At 33.5% G+C, this 17,329-nt stretch overlaps 2 protein-coding genes across 2 annotated transcripts; both read left to right on the forward strand.

The window, feature by feature from the left end:
• Positions 1-184: 184 nt before the first annotated feature.
• rpl37a (ribosomal protein L37a) lies at positions 185-3,107 on the forward strand. The gene is made up of 4 exons (XM_073826084.1): positions 185-260; positions 2,573-2,701; positions 2,793-2,875; positions 2,956-3,107. Exons 1-4 carry the CDS (start codon positions 258-260, stop codon positions 3,017-3,019), a joined length of 279 nt encoding a protein of 92 aa, XP_073682185.1. The 5' UTR covers positions 185-257; the 3' UTR covers positions 3,020-3,107.
• Positions 3,108-5,821: 2,714 nt separating this feature from the next.
• eif4a3 (eukaryotic translation initiation factor 4A3) lies at positions 5,822-15,754 on the forward strand. Its single transcript, XM_073825597.1, has 12 exons — positions 5,822-6,065; positions 6,930-7,002; positions 7,126-7,192; positions 8,385-8,447; positions 8,548-8,680; positions 8,952-9,032; positions 9,123-9,264; positions 10,455-10,593; positions 12,267-12,382; positions 13,106-13,213; positions 15,285-15,412; positions 15,562-15,754. The coding sequence occupies exons 1-12, from the start codon at positions 5,912-5,914 to the stop codon at positions 15,576-15,578; spliced, it is 1,221 nt and encodes a 406-aa protein (XP_073681698.1). The 5' UTR covers positions 5,822-5,911; the 3' UTR covers positions 15,579-15,754.
• The last annotated feature ends 1,575 nt before the right edge of the window (positions 15,755-17,329 follow it).

Raw genomic sequence — 17,329 nt, forward strand, 5'->3', positions numbered from 1 at the left:
ATATATATATATATATATATATATATATATATATATATATAATATTATAATATAAATAATAAAATATATAACAAACACATTAATTATTATTATTATATTTGTTATTATTATTACTAACTACAAGAACGTTCTCGGTTGTTTTCGATCGTGTGCTTGAGTTGGTCCTCCAGTATCCCACAATGCTCCAGCGTGCGCGCTGGTAAATCGCGCATGCGCAGTCGTTCGGTCTCTTTTGGATCCGCACCTCTTCTGCTAAAATGGTGAGTGTTTTCGGCCTAAGAGGGAAATCTTCAAACATCTTCTCTATCGCGCTCAAATACCACACTTTTCTCATTATTACATGTTCGGATGAGTAAATAAAACACCATCGGTGCTGTATGTGTTCACACAAACGATGATAACCACTTTAAACGACATTATGATCGCTAATGTTGCTGTCAGTGAGCCGCTGCTCCGAATCAAAGTCTGGATGAAAACACACTTTAATCTGGACTTTAGTGTTCAAAGCGCGTTTTTTTTACATGGTAATGAACTGTTTTTGTCAAAATGTTTATTAATAACTGATATCTGGCGTATGAGCTAACTGTCAGGATATTTGTGGCTGTATGTTTACAGTTTTTCTTTACTAAATTCGTTCATTCAGATTCTCATTAACGTCAATCTGCTATTTTCTGCACGACATCAAGCCACAGACTTTTCCTTTGCACAAAGTTTGTGTTTCTATAATATTCCTTTACATTATTACAATATATTTTGGCCACTAACTTGAATTTTCCCTCAGTAAACTGATTTTTTGTTGCTTATTAATAGTTAAGGTAGTTGTAAATATATCTACAATAAGACAAATACACTACGAGTCAAACGTTTTTGCACAGGAAAATTTTTAATGTTGTTTAAAGTCTCTTAAGCTCACCAAGCCTGCATTTATTTGATTTAAAGTATGGTAAAATTGTGAAATATATTTACCATTTATAATAACTCCTTTCTATTAGAATTTATTTTAAAATGTATTTTATTCCTGTGATCAAACCTGAATTTTCAGCATCATTACTGCAGTCTTTAGTCATCCTAGAAATCATTCTAATCTGATTTGCTGCTCCAGAAACGTTAATATTTAAAACAGTTGATTACGTTTTTATCAGAATTCTTTGATGATTGGAAAGATCTAAAGATCAGCATTTATCTGAAACAAAAAGCTTTGTGATTCCTTTAAATTATGCTAAAAAATTGTCTGATTTTACTGTCAGCATTAGTTCAGTGCAGGTTGTGGAAGCTTATTTCTAGAATCTGAATCAGAAAGAGCTTTATTGCCAAGTATGTGTGTACACCAAGGATTTAGTTTTTCTACCACATTGATTCCTTTTGTTTTTCAGTTCTGAGTTTATATCTAAAATTTCTGACTTTTTTCTTGCTATTTTCATAGTTGTGAGATATAAACAATTGTGAAGAGGGAAAAAGGGTTAAGGTGATGTAACTGAGTTTGACTATGGAAGTTTCATTTCAGTTTTATTCTTTCACAGAATTAAAAAAAAAAAACTATAGTAATTCTCACTTTTTCCCTCAACTAGATGACATAAAATGTACTTTTTATTTTTTTAATCACAACTGAGTATCTCAATTTGGAGTTTTTTCCCCGCAGTTCTTAGAATTACTAAGAACTAAGTGGGTAAAAAGTCAGAATAAACTAAAAAAAAAAAACTTTATAAATCTTTTTTTTTTTTTTTTTTAAATGTCTATATAGTTTTCATTGTTTATTTTATTTTAGTGCATGAAGTGAAACTAAAGGAAAATGAGAAATGTTGTCTCAGCAACTAGATGACAAAATATACTACTTTTTTTATATATAGCTCTATCACAATTATCTTTTTTTTTTTTCCCCATACTTCTCAGTGTTACCATTTTATAAAGTCTAAATTGTGATGTTGACTTGCAATTGCAAGTTTATAACCACAGATGTTTGTTTTTCGCTGTGGAATTTAAAAAATGAAACTATTTCCCAATTTTGACTTTTTTTGCTCATAATTCTGAGTTAATACTGAATAAAATTATTTTAAAAAAAGGTGACTCAATTAAGACTTTCCCCCCCTTTGGATTTGTTTGTATCTCTCACTTATAAAGGGAATTGCCTGGACCACAAAACCAGTCATAAGGGTCAATTTTTAAAAAATTGAGATTTATAAATCATCCCAAATCATCTTAGGATAAGTCGATATTTGAAAGAGATACAACTATCTAAAATCTGAAGGTGCAAAAAATCCAAATATTGATTTAATCGCCTTTTAAAGTTGTTCAAATGAAGTTCTTAGCAATGCATATTACTAATAAAAAAATTAAGTTTTGATATTTATGGTAGAAAATTTACAAAATATCTTCATGGGACATGACCTTTACTTACTGTCCTAATGATTTTGGCTTAAATTGATCATTTTGACCCATACAGTGTGTTTTTTCCTATTGCTCCAAATACACCGTGCCACTTAAGACTGGTTTTGTGCTCCAGATGCTCATTTATCAATTTGAACTGTTCTGCATTCTTATTAATGTGTTTGTTTGTTTGTTTTCTCCCATTCAGGCCAAGCGCACCAAGAAGGTGGGTATTGTGGGGAAGTACGGCACCCGTTACGGTGCGTCCCTCAGGAAGATGGTGAAGAAGATTGAGATCAGCCAACACGCCAAATACACCTGCTCCTTCTGTGGCAAGGTGAGATGAGATGCACTCAATACGGGGGTTGTGTTAAATGCATGTGCTGTTTCTGCTCTTTCTGAGATGTTAAGATGCTGTTTCTGTCCAGACTAAGATGAAGAGAAAGGCTGTTGGCATCTGGCATTGTGGCTCCTGCATGAAAACCGTCGCTGGAGGCGCCTGGACATACAAGTAAGACCCAATCTGATTTTTGATTCATGAAAGCGATTGATCGTCTGATGCGAGTCTAATGTTTGCCGTTTGTGTCGCAGCACGACGTCAGCCGTCACGGTCAAATCTGCCATCAAGCGTCTGAGGGAGCTGAAGGACCAGTAAAGCGGACGCTGTTTTGTACTGATTGGGACTGTATTTCACTCTGTGGCTCGTTGGAACATCACACAATAAATCTGAGTCTTGAGCTGGATCTTTGCTTCTGTCTTATTTCACGATAAACCGGTCAAGCTTGAGTTTGCTTTGACTGTGTCAAGATCACATGATCACCGTTAGGATTGTACATTTCTAAAATGAGCCGTTATAATTGATCAGAATTTAATGGAAAACGCTTTCAAGTGTTTCCTGTCTGAGTATGCAGCCCTTCTCAAATCATACTTGATACGTTTCAAAACATGTGACATGATCTTTTGAATCAAAGAATCAAACCAGTGTTATTTTAGTATCACTGATATACTATTCTAGTTTTTGTTAGTATTTTAAATATTTTTCTATTTTAACTTACTACGTTTTAGTAATTGTCTGTGTTTTTGTCATTTTAAGTGACTTATACCAAACAAAAATGGAAAGACTTTGCATTGGAAACTAGCTGAAACTAGTTATTAATTTTTTTAGATATGTTTTAGTTATTTTTGAGCTTCATTTGCTGCCGTTGAAACTAGCTTTTTTACATTTTAATTGATTTTGGATACATTTTGGCGTTTTTATATGTCTATATAGAATTTGTTTTAGCTATTTTAGTGCATAATGCTCACCTAGATAAAAATGAGAAATGATGCCTTGGCAACTAGATGAAAAAAATAATTGTGTATTTGTTGCATTATTTTTCAGTTGAAGATATTTTACGGTTTTATTTTTAGGTAATTAGAATAACCATAGGCCGAATTACCTTTGATCCCGTGTATAAGTTACAAAAGAAATTTGAAAATCTGTTTAATAGAAATTAGAGATAAAAATTAAATTAAAAAGCGAGAGAGAATCAAATTACATGGTGGATTTACTGGATGCTTTCAGTTGATTTCCTATTGAACTGAACTGCAGCTCAAACTATTTCAAATCTAGTGAATTAAGCTACAAACTCCATCATAATGAACAATGTGAACATCTAACATGTATTTAGAGCTGCAGCTCGTCATATTAATGGAGTGTTAGCAGTAACTAGTTAACAGTAAACCGCTTACCTCACCTCAATATATTCCTATTTGTGTTGGATGTTATCTTTGGAATGGAAAATTGATATTTTATTTGTAAACATCATACTTTTCTCACTTATCCCAGTTAATGTCATTAAACTAGTGAGCTAAGCCAGTAGTAGAACTGACAGTGTCGTGTAAACGTGACTGAAGACGCGAAAAGAGGAGGAACAGATGAACTGAGTCAATTGAGTGAGTCATTTACGCTGGAACCGCTCCTAATGATTCAAACTCGTGATTGCGATCATTCTGATCAAGCGATTTATAGCAAAAACCTGATAAAAATAGCCATTCATTTTTGAATTTCAACATCGCTTCTAATGATTTTTTAAGCAAGTATAGTGATATGTGAAATAAAGCTTTTAGAGTTTTGTAGCAGGTTCGCGAATCATTTGAATCAGATCGGAGCTTTGGATCGGGTTCATGAATCATTTGAAGTAGTTCTGAACTTTGGTGCAGATTCGCGAATCATTTGAATCAGATCGGAGCTTTGGGGGGGTTCGCGAATCATTTGATTCAGTTTGAGACTTTAAAGGGGAATCGCAAATCATTTGATTCAGTTTGAGACTTTAAAGGGGAATCGCGAATCATTTGATTCAGTTTGAGACTTTAAAGGGGAATCGCGAATCATTTGATTCAGTTTGAGACTTTAAAGGGGAATCGCGAATCATTTGATTCAGTTTGAGACTTTAAAGGGGAATCGCGAATCATTTGATTCAGTTTGAGACTTTAAAGGGGAATCGTGAATCATTTGATTCAGTTTGAGACTTTAAAGGGGAATCGCGAATCATTTGATTCAGTTTGAGACTTTAAAGGGGAATCGTGAATCATTTGAAGTAGTTCTGAACTTTGGTGCAGATTCGCGAATCATTTGAATCAGATCAGAGCTTTGGGGGGGTTCGCGAATCATTTGATTCAGTTTGAGACTTTGAAGCGGGTTCGCAAATAATTTAAATTAAATCGGAGCTTTGGAACAGGTTTGCAAATCATGTGATTTAAGCTTTGGAGCTTTGGAGCGGGTTCGCGAATCATTTAATTTAGATCAGAGCTTTAGAGAGGATTTGTGAATCATTTGATTCAGTTTAGGACCTCGGAGCACGAACTGTGATTCGTTTGATTCAAAAAAGTTCACCAAAGTTTGTTACCATGGTTTAACTATAGTTACCATGTTTTTGTCACCTATATTCATATAGAGTTGCAGTTTTCAAAGCTTTACGATGAACAGGACCTTGGATAGTTTCCATGTACTCGTCTAGATCAACTTTAAATAAAGAAAAGAGGTTTAAAGACAGATTTTTGTTTATGTATGTGAAATGTAACTAGCAGGAATCAAATTAATTGTTATATTTTCATATTTTCTCATTTGAGTAGTCAAAACAACCCAAAGAACACATCTTTAAAACAGAGATCAAATAAACATGAATAAATCTTATTAAAACGTCTCTGTGTGGTTCATTGGCAAACAAGTGAATGGATCTTCCTCAGAAGAGACACAAAAACAACTCACTTCAATGTTTAACTTTGACTTAAATTATAATTACGTCCATAAGCTTTTTGTGAAATTTGGATGAACTCATGAATCTGGTCTCTTCATGTTTAAAAAGAGATTTTGAGACATAAATATAAACAAACGATTGTTTAAAAAAGCGTAGTGGGCGGGGCCAGTTAGCTTGACGTCACCGCGCGTCTCCTGCATTGTGCGTCACAGCAGCGACACACGCGGCTCTTCCGTTCGGCCTGCAGACGCGCACAGTCGCGCTTTCATATTTTAACTCGTAATTTATATCACAAATCTATCACAATTATGGCTGCTGCCGCTGCTCCCGTGAGGAAGAGGCTCCTGAAGGAGGAAGACATGACGAAAGTCGAGTTTGAGACGAGCGAAGAGGTAGATGTAACGCCGACGTTTGACACGATGGGCCTGAGGGAAGATTTACTGCGCGGGATCTACGCTTACGGTAAAAACTGCCATTTAATCATTCATTACTGCCGAAATACATCACACATCAGCTTATAGAGCTCTACATGAGATTTATTAGGAAGTGAGAGGAGATCCACGCTCAATGGATATCAACACACCGATACATCGATCAATAACCAATAGTGTTTATCATGTTTGTTAGAAACTGAGGAGAATGTAGATTCAAAAGCTTGTGTTTTTATGTTTACTGTGTTAAAATCATCACTCAGGCTAGTATAAGACAGCCAGTAGTCATTGTTTTTACATATAAACGCTTAAAAAGCTATTAAAACATGCTTGTTTAGATAATTGTGTTTGTGTGTGAGAGAGAAAGCCATCAGAATGAATGTGTTGTTTATGTTCTTGCACATACAAGGTTATTTGATTCTTAGTTTTGTTGATATATTGTGGGTTGTTTATCATTAGCATAATGTCTTGTTACTGGATAGTTCTGTTCACTAATACACCCCTCTGTAAATCCACGAATGTTTATTTTTTATACTTACAGGCATTTCTCATAACAGAAGAAATAAATGAATGCAACAAAAAGAGACATTCACATCTCAGAATATCCCCCATTTCCCCCCAAATAGCTAACAGTTCACTATTTTCAAAACAACAAATAAATGTGTAGCAGCAACTTACATATGTAGGGTACAAGGTACAACAGGGGTATAACAAGTAGAAAATGATAAATGTAATAATAAAAAAAATAAACAAATCATAAATGAAGGACATTAACCGCCTTATACCTGCCTCAGGCAATCCAGCTTACCATAGTTGTGACTGATGTGAAAGGCTGTGAAACAAGGCAACAGATCATCAAAACATGAATGGTTATTTATGTTTTTATTGATTTCAGGTTTTGAGAAGCCTTCAGCCATCCAGCAGAGAGCCATCAAACAGATCATCAAGGGACGAGATGTCATCGCCCAGTAAGTCACGCTGGATTCATATTGTGGGGAAATTAGAGAAACGTGGCTGGTGTAATGTATAAATGTCTGTTTATGTTTGGTTTTGTGGTTTAAATGGACTAACACAGGTTGTTTCTTCTTCAGGTCACAGTCTGGAACTGGTAAAACAGCCACATTCTGTGTGTCAGTGCTGCAGTGTTTGGATATTCAGGTACGTCACGTTTACTTCCCAGCCTGACTGTATTAATATCCTACTGGTGATATTTTGGTGTCATTAAAGCACTGTTATAAAGTACCTTTTAAATTAGATTTTATTAGAATTTTTTCTGTTTTTATTGTAATTTAAAAATGCTTTTAAATATAATTTTTATATGAATAAGTAGTTTTATTTAATTTGAGTTATTTTAGTACTTTAACCTAAACTAATTTTAGTACTTTAACCTAAACTATTCATTTTGCTTTTGATATATTTATTTTGTTATTGTTATTTTAATATTTTTTTAATACATTTCAGTTTAATTTCTTTTTTTTTTTTATTAAACCACAATGATTCTGTTTCCTCTGTCACAATTTCTAAAATCCTTTTTTGACGTAACGTCGAGTTCCTTGCAGTGATATTTTGGTGTAATCAAAATACTGTTTGTTATATTTTAAATTAGAATTTATTTTCTGTTTTTATTTTAATGTTACATTTATTACTGTTTTTCTGTATTTTAAGTTTTGCATATTTTAGCACATCAACTTAAACTAAACAAATGACAAATGTTTTCTTGGACACTAGCTGAAATCAAAATAAACTTTTTCCCCTTTTTTTTAATTTTTTTTTTCTACAATTTTGAATTATGTGCTAGTTATTTTAGTACTTCAGCTTAAACAAAAAATGTAAAGTTAATTTGGAAATTAGCTGCAAAGTTCTTATTAATTTTGCTTTTTGTATTTGTATTCATTTATTTATTTATTTTAACTGAAAAAAAAAAATCTGTTTCCTCCGTCACAATTTATAAAATCCCTCCGGTGATATTTTGGTGTAATTAAAAAGCTGTTTTTGTTTTCTCTTCTCCTTTTTCTTTATAAATGTCTTTATTTTCTTTTTAGTTATTATTTTTTATTTTAGTACATCAACTTAAACAAAGGACAAATGTTGTCTTGGACACTAGCTGAAATGAAAAGGTTTTTTTTTTTAGATTCTTTTTCTGTCTATAATTTTGAATTAAGTTTGAGTTATTTTAAAACTTAAACAAAAATGTAAAAGGTTAAATAGCTGCAATGTTTCTCAATTTTTTTTGTCTTTTTTTATTATTAATACATTTTTATTTCCTTTCTTTTATTGTTAATTTAATTTAATTTCAAGTAGTTATTCTTCCTCCATCACACACATTTCTGAATTCCTTTTTTGACTTTAGGTTCGAGAGACTCAAGCGCTGATTTTGGCTCCGACCAGAGAGTTAGCAGGACAGATCCAGAAGGTAAAACAAAACTTTAGAAAACAGTTGCATATTTATTTATTTAATTATTTAATTTTAAACCTGCTGCGTCTGACATGACATCACTTCCTCTGTTCTGCAGGTGCTGCTGGCATTGGGCGACTACATGAACGTTCAGTGTCACGCATGTATCGGAGGCACAAACGTCGGCGAGGACATCAGGAAGCTGGACTACGGTCAGCATGTGGTCGCTGGAACACCTGGACGAGTATTTGGTGAGTTCTAACCTGTACCTTTAAGACTTTGTCCACGGCATCTGATTGGCTGTCCTTTTTACATATGAATTGAGCAGCAACACCCTGTCAGGTTGCTAAATACTAAATAGATGCTGATGTGCACATGCATGCATATGTTAATTTGATGTCTGAATGTGCTGTTTTTCAAGCTAAGTTTCCACTATATTCATGCATTTTTTTTTTTCTGAAGTGACTGCATGAATGTTCCGAGAGATTTATAATATAATAAAACCACTTTTCTCTTTGTCAGACATGATCCGCAGGAGGAGTTTGAGGACTCGTGCCATTAAGATGCTGGTGTTGGATGAAGCAGATGAAATGCTCAACAAGGGTAAAATGTCATTAAAATGTTTCCGAATGTTTGTGTGAACTTGTGAACGTTGGTTTTAGCTCCCGTGTGACCCGTTTTTTGTTTCTGCAGGTTTTAAGGAACAGATCTACGACGTGTACCGATACCTGCCGCCCGCCACTCAGGTGTGTCTGATTAGCGCCACGCTGCCACACGAGATCCTGGAGATGACCAACAAGTTCATGACCGACCCCATCCGCATCCTGGTCAAACGGTGAGCGGTTCAGGATAATTTGTGCTGTTTTAACCCTATAAAGGCCTCTAAATGATCAACATTGCTGTTTAACTAGTGCCCTATAAAGTCTGCAAATGTATTTTTTTTCCATCTTAATTTTTATGGACTCATTTTTAGTGGTTAAATAAAATTGTATTGATCTAAAAGCATGAAACTTAATTTAAAATATGTTTATTAATAGTTTAACAAATTGCATGCTTGGGGCCTTATGAAATGTTCTTTATTTTTGCCCACCTTATGTTTTGTTACCAAATTCAGTTTTTTTTTTTGTCTTAAGTGTTTTCTTACAAAATCAGCTTTCTTTATGATTTTATATTGTATAACAGTGACTTTTATAATTTCAAAATATACAGCAAAATGTCGAAAGGAATAACTAATAAGCCTAAACTAATAAGTGCTCCCCTGATGCAGTCTTCTGGATATAATGGTGATTTTATGTATTTAAAGTGCTGGAACTGGTTGTGTGAAATGCTTGAAAGTCATTGAAAAGTGCTTGAATTTCTGTTAAAAGGTTGTACAAACCCTGAAATGAATAATGCATTAGAGTATTTCTACCACAACACAATGATTATAGTTAGCATCACTACTTCTGGATTTCTGACGCACATCAGCAGTATTTGAAAGATTCTCAACCAGATTCATTACGCAGCAAGGTCAAACACTCCTCACTGGATCTCGCAGCAGTAACAGTGTCGCAAAATATACTTTGGCTCCCAAATAAAGCTGTTTTGTCAATTCTTTTAGTATGATTGTACAAATGTCCTTCTTCAGCTGGTGCTTTAAGTGTCTTTTTGCTGTCAAATCTTGACTGATTTCTATCAAGCAAACTTCAAAATAACTAGTAATATGTCTGGATGAACACTTACTGGACTGAAATAGCTTGGCTTTACTTAACTCAGTACTTTGACAACTCTATCAGGACCTTTTGAGGAAGCTTTACTTTCACTGTGCCTTAGTGGAGGAATGATCTTCCCAAGGCTCCAAAACATCTCACATCTTTTGAGGAGCGTTTATCTGTTCATCTCTCAATCATCATTGGATTGCATTGCATTATATGTTTAGATCATTTCAACCTCCTCATATTATTGGAGATATAGAGTGACCACACATATCAGTATCTGCTCTACTGTTGTAACATGTTGAATTAAAGTGTTTCCATTTGTCTGCAGTGATGAATTGACGCTGGAGGGTATTAAGCAGTTTTTCGTGGCCGTCGAACGAGAGGAGTGGAAGTTCGACACTCTGTGTGATCTGTACGACACGCTGACCATCACACAGGCCGTCATCTTCTGCAACACCAAACGCAAGGTCGGTCACGTCACACAATAAACCACACTACCCTCACTGAATGTCCGGCATATCTGGAATGGATGTGGCATTATGTTGGCTAACTAGTTGGCTAACAATCAGTTCGTTGAGAGGTAGATTACATTGCTTTCAAGCACATTTTTTAATGTTTCTGAAAAGACTCTTGCGCTCACCAAGGTGGCATTTGTTTAATCTAAAATACTGTAAAATTGTGAAATATTAGAATTTAAAACAGCTGTTTTCTATGTGAATATCTGTTGAAATGTTATTGATTGCTTAGTGCCCTATGAAATCCATTTTATTTTCTACCAAATTCTGTTTGTTTTTTTCCGAATTACTTTTTTGTTTTAATTTTTCTGGATTTTTTTTTTTTTCTACATTTTTAATTTTTCTACACTCTGTTTTAATGGTTAATTTAAATTTTGTTATAGAAAAGCATATCCAGTTAATTGAAATAATGAAGCTTACACAACTTAAGAGCAATGCAAAAATGTAATTTTAAGGCATTGCATTTTTTATTTTATTTTTTATTTTTATTTTTTTTTTTTACCAAATTCTGTAATACTACAAATACTAAAATAAATCTCAAAATAATAAATTTTATAAAAAACTGATTTATAATTTTTCTTCCAGAAATACTGTGTTGTGTATTTGCATTTTTCAGGGTAAATAAATTCTGGTAAATATTTCTTAAAAATAATATTTTAATAATGATTTCAGTAGTTGTAGTAGTAGTATCATTACATTAATATATTTATGTCACAGTTTCTTCCAAGTTCAACCAGTTTATTTTGATGGGTTGCTGTGAAGACCTTTTGAGTTTGTTTGTAGCTTTATGAGTTTTTCATGAAGTGACACTCAGAGCAATTCTAGAGATTGTTTGTGTTTATGTACTCATATTTTGAGACGGCAGAGGTTGAAAACACACATACTGCCGTTTTCAGTATGTGTTTAGTAAAAAAACGCATCCATATTGCGTTTTGATTTAAACATACTGACCTACTTTTGATTTATTCATCCGAAAATTAAAAAAATCTTTAAATCTATTTTTATGACAGGATTCCGTCCGTGTTTTCCACATCTTGGAATCATAGGCCCCTAATTGCTGTGATCAAAGCTGAATTTTCAGCATCATTACTCCCGTCTTCAGTGTCACATGATCCTTCAGAAATCTTTCTAATATACTGATTTTCTAAACTAGAAACATTTCTAATTATCAATGTTGAAAACAGTTGTGATGCCCACTATTTTTGTGGGAACTATGATACACTGCTGTTCAAAAGTAAACAAGTAAACAAACAATTGTATTCATTGAGGATGCATCAAATTAATCAAAAGTGACAGTGAAGACATTAATGTTTTTATTTTAAATAAATTCTGTTCTTTTGAACTTGCTATTCATCTGTGAATCCTGAAAAATAAAATGTACGACCGTTTCCACAAAAATATTGTGCAGCACAGCTGTTTTCAACATTGATAATAATCAAATGTTTCCTAAGTAGCAAATCCGCATATTAGAACGATTTCTGAAGGATCATATGAACGGTAATTTGTTTATTTGCGTTTGAACTAGTCAATAATGCTGATTAATCAGTTTTCAAAATGTAGTTGTACTTCATGCAAAAACAGCAGTGGTGTCTCATGTATGTTTAATTTCTGCCATGTGTTTTCAGGTGGACTGGTTGACGGAAAAGATGAGAGAGGCAAACTTCACAGTGTCGTCGATGCATGGAGACATGCCACAGAAAGAGCGAGAGTCCATCATGAAGGAGTTCAGATCTGGAGCCAGGTATAAACTCGCAGAACAAATTATTAATTGCATGAATGAAACTCACCATATGCTTTCCTGGAGCACAAAACCAGTCTTAAGTAGCACAATGGCCAACAATGCATTGTATGGGTCAGAATTGATGATTTTTATGCCAAAAATCATTAGTAATGATCATGTTCCATTAAGATATTTTGTAAATGTCCTACTGTAAATATATACAATATATATTTTTGATTAGTAATATGCATTCATAAGACCTTCATTTGGACAACTTTAAAGCTGATTTTTCTCAATATTTTGGGGGTCTTTTTTATTTTTTGAACTCTCAGATTCCAGACTTTCAAATGGTTGCATCTCCGCCGAATATTGTCCTATCCAAACAAATCATACATCAATGGAAAGTTAAAAACATTTCAAAATCTTATAAAAAAAAATGTACTCTTATGACTGGTTTTGTGGTCCAGGGTCACACATCTATTTTCTAAATGCATGTTTATGCAGTGCTCGTAAACTCCGCCCCTCAAGCTCACACTCATCTGCACACACTTTTGAGAGCCACGCCCACATCTTAACATCCAATCAACAGTCAGTACACAGATTCAGGCCCCACCCTACATTCTATTTTTTTAAGATCTGTTCCACTCAGATGTACATCACAGTATGCAAGAAAAGATCTGTTGCTACTACCTTAAAAGCAAATACATGTCACTAAGAAGTGTTTGTAATCTGTTTTTCTTGTAGTCGAGTGCTGATCTCCACAGACGTTTGGGCCAGAGGTCTGGATGTGCCTCAGGTTTCTCTCATCATTAACTATGACCTTCCCAACAACAGAGAGCTGTACATCCACAGGTACAACACACAGCCTTGTCTAATAGTGAGCACGAATGAATCTTGCTTCTGTGAGGTTTTTAACCATTTAGACAAAAAAAAGTCTAGATCAGTGTTACTACAAATTAAAACCATAAATTGTTGCTTGAAATTAAATCAACAGAAGTTAATGCAAATAAGATAAATAAAAATTAAACATTATTCTAGCTAGTGGCCAATGCTGCATTTTATTTTCATTTAACCTTATATACTAAAAATTGAAACTGAAATGACACAAAGAGTTAACATAAATATTAAACACACATACATACACACACACACATTATAACTTTAATCTTATAACTGCTACAAAATAATTCTCGGAATTTCAACTTTGTTCTCCAAACATTTTTGGCTTTATTCACATTTGTATTTTGACTTTATTCTCATATTTCGACTTTATTTACGTAATATTTCGACCTAAATTCAAGTAGTATTCCAACTTTATTTGCGTGGTATTCCGACTTTTTTCACGAAGTATTCCGACTTCATTCTCGTAGTATTTCAACTTTATTCTCCTAGTATTCCGACTTTATTCTCCTAGTATTCCGACTTTATTCTCGTAGTATTCCGACTTTATTCTCCTAGTATTCCGACTTTATTCTCGTGGTATTCTGACTTTATTCTCGTAGTATTCCGACTTTATTCTCGTAGTATTCCGACTTTATTCTCGTGGTATTCTGACTTTATTCTCCTAGTATTCCGACTTTATTCTCGTAGTATTCCGACTTTATTCTCGTGGTATTCTGACTTTATTCTGGTGGTATTTTGACTAATCTCATAGTATTCTGTAGTATACAATTTCTGACTTTACTCTCGTAGTATTCCAACTTTATTCTCGTACAATTTCTGACTTTACTCTTGTAGTATTCCGACTTTATTCTCCTAGTATTCCGACTTTATTCTCCTAGTATTCTGACTTTATTCTCGTAGTATTCCGACTTTATTCTCGTAGTATTCCGACTTTATTCTCGTAGTATTCCGACTTTATTCTCGTAGTATTCCGACTTTATTCTCCTAGTATTCCGACTTTATTCTCGTAGTATTCCGACTTTATTCTGGTAGTATTCCGACTTTATTCTCCTAGTATTCCGACTTTATTCTCGTAGTATTCCGACTTTATTCTCGTAGTATTCCGACTTTATTCTCGTAGTATTCCGACTTTATTCTCCTAGTATTCCGACTTTATTCTCCTAGTATTCCGACTTTATTCTCCTAGTATTCCGACTTTATTCTCGTAGTATTCCGACTTTATTCTCCTAGTATTCCGACTTTATTCTCGTAGTATTCCGACTTTATTCTCGTAGTATTCCGACTTTATTCTCGTAGTATTCCGACTTTATTCTCGTAGTATTCCGACTTTATTCTCCTAGTATTCCGACTTTATTCTCGTAGTATTCCGACTTTATTCTCGTAGTATTCCGACTTTATTCTCCTAGTATTCCGACTTTATTCTCCTAGTATTCCGACTTTATTCTCCTAGTATTCCGACTTTATTCTCGTAGTATTCCGACTTTATTCTCCTAGTATTCCGACTTTATTCTCCTAGTATTCCGACTTTATTCTCCTAGTATTCCGACTTTATTCTCGTAGTATTCCGACTTTATTCTCGTAGTATTCCGACTTTATTCTCGTAGTATTCCGACTTTATTCTCGTGGTATTCTGACTTTATTCTGGTGGTATTTTGACTAATCTCATAGTATTCTGCAGTATACAATTTCTGACTTTACTCTTGTAGTATTCCGACTTTATTCTCCTAGTATTCCGACTTTATTCTCGTGGTATTCTGACTTTATTCTGGTGGTATTTTGACTAATCTCATAGTATTCTGTAGTATACAATTTCTGACTTTACTCTTGTAGTATTCCGACTTTATTCTCGTACAATTTCTGACTTTACTCTTGTAGTATTCTGTTTTTATTCTTATGGTATACTGACTTTATTCTCATAGTATTCTGACTTATAAAAAAGATTGCGAGATTAAAAGGGAAGTTTCTTTGCATTTTAAGTCTGTTTTTTTAATCTGTATATAAATGAAGTTTCTGTCGTCAGGATTGGTCGATCGGGTCGTTACGGCAGGAAGGGTGTGGCCATCAACTTTGTGAAGAACGACGACATCCGTATCCTGCGTGATATTGAGCAGTACTATTCCACACAGATTGATGAAATGCCCATGAACGGTGAGCAGGAACACAGTCAAATACACGTATATCTACAGAACATGCGTCATCTGTTCAGTGCATATTCATATAAAGTCGTTTGATTTAAGACAGTTTTACAGATATTTTTCAGCTTATTAACTCTCACGTACTCTTGTTTTGTTTTTCAGTGGCTGACCTGATCTGAGTGCTGAAAACATTCAAGAACCATTTGCTTTTTCTTCTGGATCTTAATATTTTCCATTTCCTTTGATTTTCTTTTTATTTACTCTTTTTATGTAGTTGGAGCGCTCAGATGTTGAGTTCTGAGCAGCGGTTTTGTGCGCTTCATTGGCTTTTGTAAATAAACAATCTTTGTCTCCATTTTTGATCTTATTTGTTTTTATTTGAGTGATTTGTTGTGATAAAGACGTCAAAGCTTCATTTGAGTGCACTGGTTTTGGCTCAGTATGTCAAATTCTTGATTACGGTTGATGTTAGAATGTGTCATAAATGTGTTAGAAAGCTGCAAAACACCTTGTTATTCATATCTGTAATTGCGATCGGTGAGTCAATATTGGTTAGTCACTGTGCCTTTAAGAGATTTATTTTGTAGCAGGATTTATTGGGAGAAAGTATTTATATGGTCTCAAGGTGAACGTTTCAGACACTCTGATCCTGTCGCTTCAACAAATATGAGGCTGAATCCGTCCACTATGTCTTTCATTTGCGTTAATGGAGCCTTTTATTGTCTGTGTGTGTGTTCGTTGCTGTGAATGTCCAGCAAGGCTCTCAATCCTCTTAGCAGGTTATTTCCATCTGATGGCAGATTACGTTCCTTGAGCGATACAGACAGATCTGGACTCAGAGTTAGATTGACCTCAGCATCCACAGTCAGACCTCTGGAAGCTCATTTACAATAATAAAAATAATAGTTTTCTCAGAATTTTCAGGTTATGTCATGCAGCTTTGCTTCCTGCTATTTTTTTGTTTTGTTTTTTCCTCAGAATTCTGTGGTGGTTTTTTTTTTTTTTTTCCCTCTTAGAATTCTGAAATGACTTGCATGTTTTTTTTTTAAACCTACAATTTTTCTATCTATATATACAATTTCTTGTTTACATCTTGCAATTTTTATTTGCATCTCACATTTTGTTTTTTCCTTTAGAATTTTAAGTGTACATCTTGCAATTATTTTTGTTATAAAAACATTTCACTTTTTTTTCACAATTGCGTTGTCCTGCAATTTTTTTCCTTAGAATTTTGAGTTTACATCTTGCAATTTTAGTGGTTTTTTTTTTATACATCTTAGAATGTTTTTTCCCCTCAGAATTCTAAGTTTACATTTTTTTTTTTTAATATCACAATTTTTAGTTTAATCCCTTAGAATTCTGATTTTACATCCTGCAATTTGTAGGGTCTTTTTATTAATTTTTTTTTTTTTTTTTTTACTCAGAATTCTGAGTTTACATATCATAATTATTTATTTTTATTTTTACATCTCACAATTTTTTCTCGCCTTAGAATTGAGTTTACATCTTGCAATATATATATATATATATATATATTTTTTTTTAATACATCTCACAATTATTCTTCCCCTCAGAATTCTAAGTTTACATACATTTTTTTTTTTTTTTTTAGTTTTAGCCCTTAGAATTCTGATTTTACATTTTGCAATTTGTAGGGTTTTTTTAATCTTTTTTTTTTTTTTTTTTTTTTTTTTACTCAGAATTCTGAGTTTACATATCATAATTTATTTTTATTTTTACATCTCACAATTTTTTCTCGCCTTAGTATTTTGAGTTTACATCTTGCAATTTTAGTGTTTTTTTATACATCTTACAATGTTTTTCCCTCAGAATTCTAAGTGTACATTTCGTAACATACTTTTTTTTTTTTTTTTAAATATCACAATTTTTAGTTTTATTCCTTAGAATTCTGAGTTTACATCCTGCAATT

This window comes from Garra rufa, chromosome 20 (genome assembly GCF_049309525.1).
Source record: "Garra rufa chromosome 20, GarRuf1.0, whole genome shotgun sequence".
Classification (NCBI taxonomy): Eukaryota; Metazoa; Chordata; class Actinopteri; order Cypriniformes; family Cyprinidae; genus Garra; species Garra rufa.

What these genes read in the sequence shown, in the direction of transcription:
- rpl37a (XM_073826084.1), top strand. An exon ending in CCTGCTCCTTCTGTGGCAAG is followed by an intron (nt 2,702 to 2,792) that starts GTGAGATGAGAT and finishes GTTTCTGTCCAG; the next exon opens with ACTAAGATGAAGAGAAAGGC. An exon ending in GGAGGCGCCTGGACATACAA is followed by an intron (nt 2,876 to 2,955) that starts GTAAGACCCAAT and finishes TTTGTGTCGCAG; the next exon opens with CACGACGTCAGCCGTCACGG.
- eif4a3 (XM_073825597.1), top strand. Translation starts at nt 5,912, where the DNA reads ATGGCTGCTGCCGCTGCTCCCGTGAGGAAGAGGCTCCTGAAGGAGGAA. An exon ending in GCGCGGGATCTACGCTTACG is followed by an intron (nt 6,066 to 6,929) that starts GTAAAAACTGCC and finishes TATTGATTTCAG; the next exon opens with GTTTTGAGAAGCCTTCAGCC. An exon ending in TCTGCAACACCAAACGCAAG is followed by an intron (nt 10,594 to 12,266) that starts GTCGGTCACGTC and finishes ATGTGTTTTCAG; the next exon opens with GTGGACTGGTTGACGGAAAA.